Source organism: Carassius gibelio, chromosome A4 (genome assembly GCF_023724105.1).
Source record: "Carassius gibelio isolate Cgi1373 ecotype wild population from Czech Republic chromosome A4, carGib1.2-hapl.c, whole genome shotgun sequence".
NCBI classification, from domain to species: domain Eukaryota; kingdom Metazoa; phylum Chordata; class Actinopteri; order Cypriniformes; family Cyprinidae; genus Carassius; species Carassius gibelio.
The window spans coordinates 7726624-7740969 of record NC_068374.1 but is presented as its reverse complement, the minus strand read 5'-3'; the positions used below and the strand labels follow the sequence as shown (position 1 = coordinate 7740969).

Below are 14346 nucleotides of genomic sequence, written 5' to 3'. Positions count from 1 at the left end.
GTTTAAAGTTGTGACCAAGCCAAGATGCACATACTAGACTTGGTCAAGCCTCGCTTTTTCAGTTATCCTTGATTTGTTTAATTCTAATTTTGTGCAATAGCCCCCTGGATACTGTTTTTCACTGCCTTTTGCTGTTATTTTTGTAGGCAAATGTGAGACATTGGTAGCACACATACATGTCTGCGGCGTCTTCTGAACAAAACAAGGAAGTGAGCAACGACAACAACTCCTATTGGCTGCTCCCATTCACCTTCGGTTCAACCTCAGAGTTGGTACATTCCCTTCCGGTTGTTGATGTTTGTAAATTTGTCTTGGTGTTTGTAAAAGTGTGTTCTTGGTAATTTGTTTTCTGAAATTTACATTTGTTTCAGGACTAGTAAATGTGTTATGGTAATGTAATTTGTTTCATGATATTTAAAAATGTTTTCTAAAATTTTAAATTGGTCTCAAGCTCTGTAAAAATGTTTCAGATTTTGTAATGTTAGTTTACACCTCCAGGCCACCGTACTTTTCATGTGTGTGTGAGCCAAACATTATTGTTCCATGTGCTAGTCAGCGTTTTATTTTTACAATCTGGAAGTGTTGTACTGTATTAGTGATGTCCCCACACTCTAGCAACTACATCTGAGGAGTGAGCTGAGTTGGTACAAGTGAACCTTACTACAGTTAGCATTCTAACCAAACCCTTTTCATGTTGGTTTGCACCTCCAGGCCACCATACTTTTCATGTGTGAGCCTAACATTGTTGTTTCACTTATCCCACGTTCCACTTGCTGGTCAGTGTTTTTTGTTTTGAAGTGTTGTACTGGTGTTACACAAATACAGTTTTCAACTTTTCAATATTGAGTATTGTTTTTACAGTTATTTCTAATTAATAAAGATAATTAATCTTTAAATTGCATTAACAGTTTGTTCTTGTATTTCTCAAATATACCTCAGATATCATTCTCATATATAGCTTCAGTAAGACATTAAAGATAAATTATCAAGAGATGGAAGAGACGTTGAACACACAATAATAAGATCTCTTTTAAGGCTCATAATTCTCAGATTTGTCTCATAAACGTCTCGGATTCATCTCATGTTATTCTCTTTAATTCTCCTTCAAATAACCAAGACATAATTGAGATCAGGGGTATACAATTATGAGATCTCCGCTGTTTATCCCACTTCTCAAGTATTGCTCAAATGGTTTTCTCAATTTAACCTCCTTTGTCTTACTAGTGTCTCGTCTCTTTTTAGCTTATGTCTTGCTCCTAAGGGACCCTTAGGAGAAGTAACTCAGAAACAAATGATCACAGAATGATATGAATATGAGAAGATCAAATTGATCTAAAGAGATGAGATTGAACAGCAGATGAGCAACACATTTTTCCTATTGGTGGGTGTCCACTAGAGGTCTCACTTCCCCATATCATCACCCCAATTCAGGAACTGTTTTCACACAAGCCTTTATCTGGACTAATCACTTCATTGCACACAGATGTTCCCACTCAAATTGTTTGCACCTGTCTATATATACCCTGTTCGTTTCTGTCATTGTCACGGAGTCCTTGTTTAATGTCACCCTGTATTTTGTGTTTCCTTGCCATTGATTATGTTTCTTGTTTTCTGGATTGCTTACCTGATTTTCGACCTTTGCCTGGCTGAATTATGTTTCTAGATATACCATTAAACACTGCTACTGGATCTCCCTGTTTGTGTGTGTGTTTCGTGACAATAGTGTCTTTCAGAGGATGTAGTGCGAGTTCCCTCAAGAGGGAATGTCTCAGGTTATGCATGTAACCATGGTTCCCTGGGAGGGAACACGACAATGCATCCACTTGCCATGCCTCTGGGACGCCTGCTTCATCTCCTTCAGACGAAGAAGTAGATGCAGTGTCTCGTTGGGAGACTGGGATTGTCACTCTAGCCTTTTTAGGCCAAGATATACCATATTCATATTTGTGTAACCAAAAGATGACATTGAGATATTTTAGTTAATTAAATTTACTTTGAATGTTAATAAATATTACTAAACAGTCATTAAATATTCATGTTGACTTGAGCAAATTTAAGCGTTTTCATAAATCATGTTTAAGATTTATTAAAAAAAATAATAAGCTATTGTTTTTGTTCTGAAAAGAGAATAAAATATTACTGTGGTATTTCTGAAGAAACAATACTGTTGTATTTTTTTTGTCTTTATCATATGCAGTGTCCATTTATTTCTCATTTATTACACTGTTAGAGAGACCAGATTGCTCAGAGTGGAATACGGGACAAACAGCTAAGTTTAGTTAGAGTAGTGCCCAAAAATGATTTATGTCCTAGGAAAATGGACATTGTCACCCTTTATTCAAATGTTTTATTAGTAAGAATATTTTAACACATATTGCAAATTTGTGCTTTCATCAAAGACGAGGGAACCAATTAAATATTAATAAATTAGTTTATTATTGTATTTAATGTATGCCTTATTTCCTGTGAGCCTTTTGGTATTCTATGTATTTTTTTATTTTGTAAGATCATCTAAAGCAAATATAGAAATGTCCTCACCGGACATCACTTTTGGCTACAACTGCATATAAGAAATGGAAAATGAAAAGCATGGCCTTTATTGCTGTTGGTTGAAATTTTTCTGCTGTCCATGATGCATTAGTTAACGAGAAGATGTAGATATACCACTTAGGCACAAAATAGACGCCACGGCTAGTTAGAAGACGTGTGAGTGAGCGACTTGCTCACCATCAACATTTATATTATGCAATTATTTTTATATTCTAATACACTGTTGAAATTTAACATTTAGCTGTCATATCTTGTTTTCAAGACAGATTTATAAAAAAATACTGTGTGAGACAATGAGACAACACTAACAAGTTAAATAGACATAATGAATAGTGCATTTAATAAAATGCTTTTATTTGTTGACTGTCATGTTGTTTCAAACTCATTTTCTATTGCATTCTGAATGTTTCTGTTTTCAGAATCCAACCCAGATATGTTGATGCATCAACAACTTTACCTCATTGGTTCTTGCATATCACAAGATGAAAACGATCAACTAATCAAAGAGTTAAGTGTGAATATTGACCCCATTGACTTTCAATGTGTGGAGATGAGACATTCTACAAAATAACTTTTTATATGTTCCTCGGGAACAAAGAATGTCACGTGTCAAAATAACATTAGAGTAAGTAACTCGGCTCAGTTATCTTCTAAACAAAAAACAGAAACAAACACAACACAGTGATACAGAACATTGAAATATTAACAGCCTTTAAATCTCATTTGTAAAAGCTTTACAAGGCATAAATAGTCCTCACTTTAGATGAGCTCACAAAAATAGTTAACTAACAACTACATATGTTTTATAACAACCTGAATAAACCCTGAATTACAGTAGAAATACATGTTAATAAACCATTTATTAACACTATAAGTATCTATTACTATATGTCTGAATAAAAATATGTTTGGAATAGGTTTGAAGTGCCATGGTGTGTGGTGACGTGTACTGGTGCTCCGTTATCTGCCCGTCTTTCCTCTGTGTCCTTATGTGCTGGGTGCCCGTGTCGATCTCCCGTGCTGGGGCTGGCCGGTCACACACTGCTTTCTGTAAGACTGGTTTATCAGAGGCAATAGCGTGGAGTCTTCTGGAGACGTGTCTCACCAGTGGATATTTTTCATCTGCAGTCCCCTGGCCAAGATTAAAAAAAGCATTAAATACGAACAAGAAAATACATGTGCAAGTCTATGGCAAATTGACTACAATATAACTACAATATAAATTACACTGTAAAATAACTCAAAGTACACTGTACATGTTACAATAATAAGACACACAAAAAATACATTTTCAAAATAGCTAAAGTATATCAAATATATAATACAGCTCAATGGGCTCGGCTTTTAATGTTGGCAGACATTATTGTTAATGAGCCAAATTTTAATTTTTTTTGTAGAGACCTTGTAAGTGATGAGCTGTCTAACCTCCTCAGGTATATAATTCCATTCAGTAGCATCCCTCACTGACCAGGACGAGTGACTGAAAACACTCCTGCACAGAGGGATGACACAGTCCCCTCTGGCAGAGCCTCAAGTAACGCGCTCAGAGCTGTTTCTTTGGCTGATGAACTCAGCCAGAGGAGCTGGTGCCAAATCATGTGTACCTTTGTTTATGAGATTCTGATTTAAAAACTTATGAATACTGTTGCAGTTTAAAAGGCTGTGTGTTTTCTTTAAATTGCACAGTGATGATAGTGCCTTGTTTTATTTTTTTGTCCATTATTTTAATGGCTTGTTTGTATAATGTTTCCAAAGGTATTTTTGCGCTCTGACTTGCTTGAGACCAACTTGTAAAGCAGTAGTTGAGATGGCTGAAAATCATGGAATGTAAAAAAACATCGAGCGGAAATTTGCAAGATTCATCTTGCAAGATTCATCAAGAACTTGATTATTTTACATATTTTTCAATATGGGCTTTAAAGGAGAGATGTGAATCTATTACTAAGCCAATATATTTGTATTGATTTACGATTCGTAATTTTTCTCCAGCAACTATTAAGTCAGGATTAAATGAAGCTCTATTGGTTTTACTGAAGAACATACCTAGTTTTTTAAATATTTAGCTGCAGGCAGTTCTCCTGCAACCAGGATGTAACACGAGTCATTGCTGGTGTCATCTGCATACATTAAACATTCTACTTCAGAGCAAACATTAGGAAAGTCATTGATATAAAGGCTAAATAAGAAGGGCCCTAATATTGAGCCCTGAGGAACCCCGGTGGTTAGTCTAAGCGACACACAATTGCAGTTGTTAATTAGTACAGATTGTGTACAATCATGCAGATAGGATTCAAACCAACTAACAGTGTCACGAGAAAATTTAACTGTATCACTGTATCAAAGGCTTTCTTGAGATCTAAGAATACCGCCCCTACTACTCCCCCCTTGTCAAGAGACAACTGAATTTTCTCGATGAAAAGGCACGTAGCCGTTTCAGTGGAGTGTTTGGATCTAAAACCAAACTGCATGGTGTGAAAAGAGGGGGAGCTACTGTTTAAATACTGGACAATCTGCTCAGCCATCCATTTTTCAGCAATTTTAGAAATGGCTGGAAGAATGCTTATTGGTCAGTAGTTATTCATGGAGGTAGATAGACCAGACTTAAAAACTGACATAACAACAATAGCAGATTTCTAGGCGTTTGGAAAGTGACCACTGGAAATAGACAGATTAATAATAGAAGCAATTGGAGTAGCCAGAGCAGATCCTGAATCTTGAGTTATTAATGTCATAATTTAGATTTTTGGGTGAACTAACACTTAAAGCATGTTCGTGTCCATTCCAAATTTATCCCTGGCCTTAGATGGTTTTGATGTTTTAATTATACCAATGACTTTAGTCTCAGTGATGTTTGCTATGAAGAAAGACTGTTGCAGACACTAGGTGTTCTTTTTTTGTTTTATTATAAAGTTCTTAGAGATTTCTGCTACCGATTCAATAAAATAGATGTTAAAGGCATCAGCTTATACCTTGGATTCTGTTAAAATGTCTCTATTTAATTCAACTTGCATTTGTTTTGTCTTATTTTTGTAGGACTCACCTGTCAGTTTTTTTTATATAATGCCAGGTTATTTTAAAATTTCCACATGCACTATTCAAAGCAGTAATGAAAAAGTCAGCTTTCGATCTCCTTAATTCTCTCACTACTCTATTTCTTAAAGAGATAAATTGATGCCTATTACATCCTGATTTTACAGCCAGCTTCAAGGAATGATCTCGTTCTTTCATCAATTTCAGAACAGATTCATTTAACCATGGAAGGACATCTTTTTTTTAGCTCGTAATCTAATTTTCTGTGTAAATTGATTAATGATTTGCTGTATTTTATTAGAAAATAGAAAACAATCCTTGTCCAAGTTTACGTCAGAGAGTAATTCATCTCAATTTACATCATCAATTGAATCTATTAAGTTTTTTTGTTCCTGCTTTGGTATCCTAAAGGATTCTGTGTCTGGCAAAGGTTTAAAACGCCTTTTATTTAATTTTCTGGTGACCATTATGAGATTTTGATCAGACAATCCAGTAAGTATATTATATGATTTCAAAATCCTTTCTGGCCTGTTTGTAAAAGCTAAATCAATTTGAGTGCTCGTAGAGTTTGTAATTGTTGTAGCGTCAGAAGAGGGCGGGAAAGGGCCCGAACCAGATGGTCGATCACCATGCGCTCGGCCACCTGAGCAGCGGTGGGTTCCCCAACGAGAAGCCAGTTTTGTGCCAGGCGGGAGAGTTCAGCCGTTTGGGCCCGTGCTGGTAAGCGGGCCTTATACTCCCAGTCGTGGAACACTTGCATATAGATGAGAGCCCCACACGGGCCTCCCTCGTCAGCAGCGATGCCAGCACACGAGCCTATTCCTACCGAGGCCAGCCCTCTCGAGTCATGATGGCCTCAAACATCTCTAGGTAACCTTCCGCATCATTGTGGGCAGTCATATTCGGCAGTAACTGGGTGGCCTGAGTGCTGGGGTCTGCTGGCAGAACTCATTGGGCAGCGTGTTTCACGGGTGTTTCTGCTCCATTTCCAGGGTGATGGTGATGAGTGCTTGGGACACGCGTCACTAAATATGTATTTATATATAAAATAGAACTTCAGTTAGAGTTAATCATTTAATTCAGGATCTGAAATTGTCAGTCCTCATTTATAATTTTAATTGTACCGGAAAGAGTGTAAGTCTAAGTTTTTTTTTTTTTACAATATGTTATGTTCACAATCATGTATTACAATCAAAAAAAACTCCTTGTCTATACAACAAAACTTTTTGGTATGGAGAAAAAAAAAATGTAATTCTTAAACTGGTCTCTGTGTGGTGTGATGTGTTTCTTTAAGAATGAGATATTTGTAAGAAGCCGGAGCTTTGCTGTAGCAGTTACATTTCCACTTGTCTGCTGCACTCGGTACATAATGAAATAATTTTAATAATAATAATAATAATAATAATTCTTCACCTCTGAAACTAAAATGAAAATGTATTTATAAAAGTTTCATATCTCAGTGTTAAATGATAAGATTCATGTTTTACAGATAACATTTGAACATAGAGATAAGAAATATTGGAAAAAATGCAATACTTTTCAATTGAAAATATATCCAGTAAATGTCAGCAAGTCACTGTCTGAATGATTGACTCGTTGAAATGATTCATTCAAAAATAAAGCACTGTCTGTCTTTATGAATGAGTCATTAAATCATTAATTAGTTTAAAACAATGTCAGAGTCATTGAGCATCATACGCTACATGATTTTCTATGAATTCTGTCAACTCAGATCTGCAGACTGACTCTAACTTTCAGCAACTAGCGTCAACTTCTTCAGACTGTAAATCGGGGAAAGTTGTGTAATGTATTCCAGGCTTTAGTTGAAACAACTAATACTGTACAGTCATGTCAACTAACAGAGCAATCCAACACTTGACAATATTTTAAAAAAATGCAGCCTTTGAACTTCATTAATTGAAGCTGAAATGGGTGGAAAATTTCAAGAGTGTATGCAACGAGCAAATCTCTTAAAATATGTCATAACTCACACATCATCTGGTCATGTCTGTGATTAAAAGAGTGCTGTTTCGAGGAACATTTTCCTGGGATCTGGCAACCTCGTCACGTGCTGTTCTCCTCAAAAGTGAAAGTGAAATTAAATGAACAGAGTTGAGGTGGACATTTTAAACAGACAGAATCGATGATCTACAATACATAATATCTATAAATCTTTAAAGAATCGCTAATAAATACTAAAGCAGGAGTTTGTGTTTAGTTATCTGATGGGATTTTGAATCAGGTATGATTTGTTTATTTTTTTTCATATGTTTTTCCTGCTGAATTGGATTCTTCAAAACCCTAGCATTTAGCACTTGTGCTAAATATATGTCTAAGCTTTTGTATTTGATTGAAAGCAGTTAATAGTATATTTCTCTAACTATCATTCAGCTTACGTCCAAAATAAGGCGGATGAAGGCTGTTTGATTAGCTTTGATTAGTTTGTGTGATAGTTTGTCTCTCCATTTAGAGTCTGTGCAGATCAAACTGTTCAGATCCATCATGGATGAAACACAAACATCTGGAGATGAAGATCTGTTTCCAGCACACAGGTACTTTGAGAAACACATTAAATAAATTATTATGAAAAGAGATGGATGTTTACATGATACATAAATAAAGTCTAATCTTTATTGAAAACAATAACACCATAAAGCCCCCAAGCCTGCTTTTAATAAGTAGTCGGTAACACTTTAGAATAATGGTCCATTAGTTCATATTAGTTAATTCATTAATTAACATGAACAAACAATGATCAATACATTTATTATTTATTACTGGATTTATTCATCTTTGTTTAATGAAAATACAGTTATTCGTTGTTAGTTCATGCTAATTCACACTGCATTAACTAATATTAACAAGCACAACTTTTGATTTGAATTAGGGATGTCAAATTTCGATTATTTCCATGATCGATCGTCGTTTAAATTAACGATCAATTAATCGATTAATCGTTAACCATAACATTGCAAAATGCGTCTATTGCAGGCATGCAGTCAGCGGTATGACAGGATGTGCAAAAGCCACACACACACACACAAAACGCTTTCTCACTTGAATTAAAGAGGTTTTAGTCTGAATAAAATGCTAGTAGCAGGATTATAAAATGAATAGATGCGATTATGATCATTTGATAAAATGAAGAGAGCGCGCCATACTTTTGAGGTCATTTTACTTTGTTGACAGTTTCCAATCCCGCACAGAGAACGCTGAACGCGCCTCTTGAAATGGTTTTGTGGTGCTCGTTGTTGTATTTTAAAGCACAATTGCAATGTTTTCAACTGACATTATTGTATAAAATTATCCGAAATGTGGAGCGCGTGTGACTGCGCTGCACATTAAGTGAACTACATCGGCGCTGCTGCACCAAAACACAGTTGCTCACATTAATTTGATCCTGCTGGATTCTGTCCTAGAAAATGTCAGATTTTTAAAAATCCGGCATACAGCGCATTAGATCGTGACAGTGCATGCGTGCAGACGAGGATGAGCGAGCGCGGCTTTGGCTAGATTTATTTGGAGGTTATTGCTCATGTCTCATTCGGCACAAATCGAAATGTTTCCATATTCGCAATGTATTTGAATGTTAAACTATTATTTATAATGTAAACTAGGCTTGTACTTAACACGCATTCGCATATAGACGGAAAAGATGATCCTCTTCATTTGAGCAAAAACGTCCTTGGCATAACAGCAGAGTGGACCGGTATACTACGGTCTATTTAAACTGAATGCTCCAGGAATGTGTCGGTCACAGCGCCTATTAATCGCTGTTTTGAATCCAGCAATTATTTATTTAGAAATGATAAGATCTGATTATGACAAGTGTGGTATAAAAGCTTTGTTTATTAGAGGAATAATAGGTTAACTGGAAAATGTTAGATCGCGACCATGCTTTTGGACCCCATAGTCTTCATTTACGCAGCTTTGTTCTGGTTTGCCGGTTGGTCACGAATTTCCACAAATTCAGTATATTTAGGCATTGTTTCTTTTCCTAAATCTTCATAGTCTAACCCTCTAATTTCCCAGGTTTATTTTATTATCCTTCGCTTTTAATAACTGTTTTCGCATCTCTTACTGTGGTAAACATGGGAAGGGAAATTAAAGATTTCATGAATTAAGAATTCGTTCGATTTATTAATTTGTTCCCTTATTTCACTTAAATCATGGGTTATTTAGGGAACAAAATTAATGAAACATGGACAATTGCCACATTAATAATTCGTAGGAATGAATTAACAAGTTGTAGGAATGAATAGACTACCTGTCCTGTCACTGTGTCCCGCAGCCCTGCAAAGCGCACGATATAAAACAGTCATCTGATGAAATGATTAGTAACTACATTTCTATTGCATTTAATGTTGAAGAACTTTTATGTTGTTTCTATTTTAATGTACTTTAAAGTTTAAATCACATTAAAAGCTTAATTTGTACATTGTGAATGAATGATGATGCTTTTATATATCGTCACCGTCACTCACAGCCGCTCGCACGTGTTGAGTGCGCATGAGCCGCACGCAGCCCAACATTGAATCGGTTAACCGACCATCGACAGCCTTAATCGATTGCATCTCTTATCGACAATTAATCGATCATCGATTAATCGTTGACATCCCTAATTTGAATTATGCATTATGTTGAAATTAACATCAACTAAGATTAATAAATGCTGTAGAAGGATTGTTCTTGCTTAGATCATTAACTAATGGACCATTATTCTAAAGTGTTACCAAGTAGGCTAATACTTTATGAAGATTTTATATTATGATGATTCGACATGAACACCTTATAATACTTTAATTAAGAAATCATTAACAAACATTATATAATGCTTAACAGATCATTAGTTAATATATATATTCACATAGCTAGAAATATGAAATAATGTGCTTGTTAGTGTTTACTACACTTGTTAACTAATGATCAACAGATAATTCATGTAAATTACAATGCTTACAAATGTCATTAAACTTAATTCATAGGTTCATCCACATCTTGAAAATCAATAAATGATTTTAACAGATGTTACAGAATGATTAAAAGCTTGTGTTAATGTACAACACTTCTGCTGTTATTGAGAGGTGATACGGATGAAGGTTAGGAACAAGTTTGGTTGTTTGGGTAGGTTTAGGTTTTGGTTAAGAGGTCAAAAGTGTACAGTCATATTACATAGTTTTGATAAATAAGTATTGAAAAATATTGGAAAAAAAAGTTTTCTTTTGCTGATGTTTGATTCAGTGAATACCCTGTTTAACGATATACTAATCTAAGTTTTGAAACAAATACATGGTTGCAGCCAAATTATAATTTGTTTTATGTCTTCAAATAACATTTACATAACTCACAACCCTTTACACAAACATTGTTACGAAGTCCAATACCCATAAAGATACTAAAAGATTAATAAACATGTACAGATGATGAATAGTTTCCAATTTAGATTGGGTACTGCAAAAACATGTGAAAACAGCAGACGTCTACACAACAAATGAAGACCAAATATATTAACTTTACAGGATGTGATTGTGAGTTAATGAATGTGTTAACGTAAATAGTTCAGTGAATAGTAAAGAGCTTTAAATTACTGATTAAGCTCATGTTTTCCAGAACATTTGTAAATTTAAAAAAGAGCATAAGTTAATATGTGAGCTGACATTTGTTTAGAACTGAAGTACATTAACAACAATGTCTTAACGATTTATTAATGTAGCTTTAAATCATTGTAAATCATCTGTCAAAATCATTTGAAGTTCTAACCATTTGAGCATGACATTTGTAAACATTTTAATTTATATTAAATAATGATCTGTTAATCATTAGGTCATTTTTAATGAGCACATAAGTACACTATCTCTTCTTTCTAGCTTTGTGAATATATACGTATATTAACTAAACTTCTGTTGAGTGTTATATAATGATATATCCATGAAAGTTATTGTTATTACCGATGATTCTCATAATAAAGGGTTAAATCTGTTCTGTTTTAGCTCAGTTCATCAGAACAGATCAGAAGCAGAGTTCAGCTGTGTGTCTGTGAAGAGTGACACGTCTATGCCTGAACCAGTAAACTTTAACAGTGGAGATACACAACCTGTTCTCAGGTATAACATTTGTGTGAAAATATGATTATAACATGACTTTTAATATTGTCATATATTATCACAGTTGAGTTTACATTTTTTGTATAAACAGTACATGAAATGACTATAAAGTGCTCTTTAAAGTAAATGTTGGTAATAAATGTATAGTTGATATGTTGCATACAGTGATTTTAATAATGAACCTCAGTGTTTCTCTGTTTTAGATCAGTTAATCAGAAGAGATCAGAAGCAGAGTTCAGCTGTGTGTCTGTGAAGAGTGACACGTCTATGCCTGAACCAGTAAACTTTAAGAGTGGAGATTCACAACCTGTTCTCAGGTATAACATTTGTGTGAAAATATGATTATAACATGACTTTTAATATTGTCATATATTATCACAGTTAAATTGAGTTTTAATATAAAATTTGATAACGATAAATGTATAGTTGATTTGTTGCATACAGTCATTTAACACTTTAACCGCCGGGGGTCATTTTAACCTAAAACTGCAACTGGGTAGATTTTCAAGATTTGCATGATTACTGTTTTGATATGGTTAAAGAACAACATATTTCACTGTATTATGCCACTGTCTTCACCAAGAAGTGTCTAGAGTCATGAAATGATTATGTCTAGTCATCAGCTATATTTATTGTTTTATGTTCAAAGCTTTTGATGCAGGCTACACTAATCACTTTTCATAACGGTCAATATAAGCTAAACAAGCCTGCACTGACAACGAAAATGAGAAGGAAGTAAATACATATTTGGGTAGTGAAAAATGATAATACATAATGTATTTAATCAATATATTAAGATAACCCATGTTATGTAAATTACTAAAATAGACTATAAACAACAAACAACATTGTACAGGATGTGATGCGATGACAAATTCATGCACAGCTTCACCTAATTAATTATTAGTTTGTTTAGGTATGTCATTTATAATTTGAGAACAACACCAACAAATAAGTTAGGTAATCCAAAAAAAACTGTTACAATTGTAGCGCTCCCCTCAGACTGGATATTATTAAGGGCAGGGCTTTTGGGTTCTTTTAAAGTATTTATCACATGTTTTAACCCTGATTAATTCAGTTTTAAATGTTATCTTGGATCTCTCTTTTACAGTACACACCAGAAATGTTTTTATAACTAACTTATGAATTCACAGTTCTTAAGTTATAGTTTTAATAAAGATTTTTACCCCTGTGTCTATATATGCCTCTACTCGAACAAAATGATTACCTATTTCAGTAATAAAGTAACACAACACAAGATTTTAGAAAAATATATCTCAATTATTTACTCAAAGAAATTATTATCTCCAATTAAATATGAAAATGAAATAAGAATATGATTGTTATTTTTTAAACCTTCAACATAAAATGTCTCTCTTCTTTAAAAAGAAAATACTGTCAAAACTGTATATATATATAAATGTACAGACAACAATTTAAACCCTATTAATCTTCAATTGGCTTAATTCAGAAAACTTCGATGAATAACTTCAAAATCACTAAAACCAACATAATTTGTGGGCACACACACACACCTTATCAATCTAAAGCCGGCAAACAAAATTCTTATAAAACAAAATACCGTAGCAGGCCTGATGCGAGGCTTGTGTTCGTTGTGGCCCAAAAGTAATGGCCGCTTCGCTCGTCAATGAGCAAACAAAAGGAAAAAATACCTGATGATAACGTTTCTGTCCAGTCCTTCTCCAACAATCAAATGAGCAGGCTCCACATCCGATCAGCCTTTCAGCACGAACTCTATTTGTTTCTCTTTTCTCCTCACAGTTTCGGTAAAACTCACGAGAGAAATCCTTGTAAATCCAAGATCAGTCTGAGTCCCTTCCGTCTTCAGGTCGAAAACAGCAGATAAACCCCTCAAACAGTTCAACTGAGCTAGTCAAACTTTGGCTAGAAAATGTCATTCACTTGTAATGAACGGACTCCAGCTTATACTTAAATTTATCTGATCGTTAATATTAGCAGTAACACAAAAATAAACAGTCACTGAACTTCGTGCAGAAATTCCTCCCGTTTTGCAATATGCAGCTTGTCACTCTCACCGGTTGTTGTGTAAACAATCATAAGACACAATCTACACACTGGTTTGTGCACTACTAACTCACAAATTAAATCAGAAAATCTCCGTTCGTCTCACACACTCTTTTTTTCTCTTTCCTCTCGCTGTCCTTGCTCTAAACAAACCCGCGAGCTCTGACTCTCCGCCCCATCGGTCTTAACCACATAAATGCTGGTTTGGACAGTTTTCAGAATAACATAATCTTTTACCATGAAACAATAAACAAAATAATTTTTAAACGGCTTTTAACCTTTTTATAACAACTTTTTAAATGAATGTCAACCTTTTAAATCACACTATTTATACACTCTGTTAATTAAATGTTAGGCCTACTACAATCATCACGTATCAGCTCATGCTTTTTTAACCGGGTTACACAATATAATAGTTTTTTTCCAGGAGACAAGCAGACTAGAATAAATAGCAACACAGCAGTGAACAATAAACGATAGAAATGGCAAAAAAAAAGCTAATGAATCCAAAGTTTGAACATGTATGAGTAGACTAAAACATCTAAATATGTTTTCTGGATCGCTGGTGTTTATAGGTATAAAAGTTTTTTTTTTTTTTTTTATCTGGTTTTATCTA

General features: G+C 34.5%; 1 protein-coding gene and 1 long non-coding RNA gene across 7 annotated transcripts in view; one reads left to right on the top strand and one right to left on the bottom strand.

Moving 5' to 3' along the window:
• Positions 1-2867: 2867 nt before the first annotated feature.
• Positions 2868-14323, bottom strand: LOC127968582 (uncharacterized). Its single transcript, XR_008156020.1, has 2 exons — positions 13267-14323; positions 2868-3682 (listed from the first exon to the last, which is right to left on the bottom strand). It is a non-coding gene; the product is annotated as an uncharacterized LOC127968582 (long non-coding RNA).
• The window catches only part of LOC127967205 (NLR family CARD domain-containing protein 3-like), a 102658-nt gene continuing 95986 nt past the window's right edge, over positions 7675-14346 (top strand). For 3 of the 6 annotated variants that reach the window (XR_008155797.1, XR_008155796.1, XM_052568308.1), the window contains exons 1-4: positions 7675-7822; positions 8051-8132; positions 11571-11684; positions 11888-12001. Coding sequence is in view for 4 of the 6 variants with exons in the window: in XM_052568308.1 (XP_052424268.1) it covers positions 8083-8132; positions 11571-11684; positions 11888-12001 (278 nt within the window). In the remaining 2 variants the exon portion in view is untranslated. The remainder of the gene's footprint in view (positions 7823-8050; positions 8133-11570; positions 11685-11887; positions 12002-14346) is intronic. The other 3 variants (XM_052568310.1, XM_052568309.1, XM_052568311.1) reach the window with 3 other exon arrangements.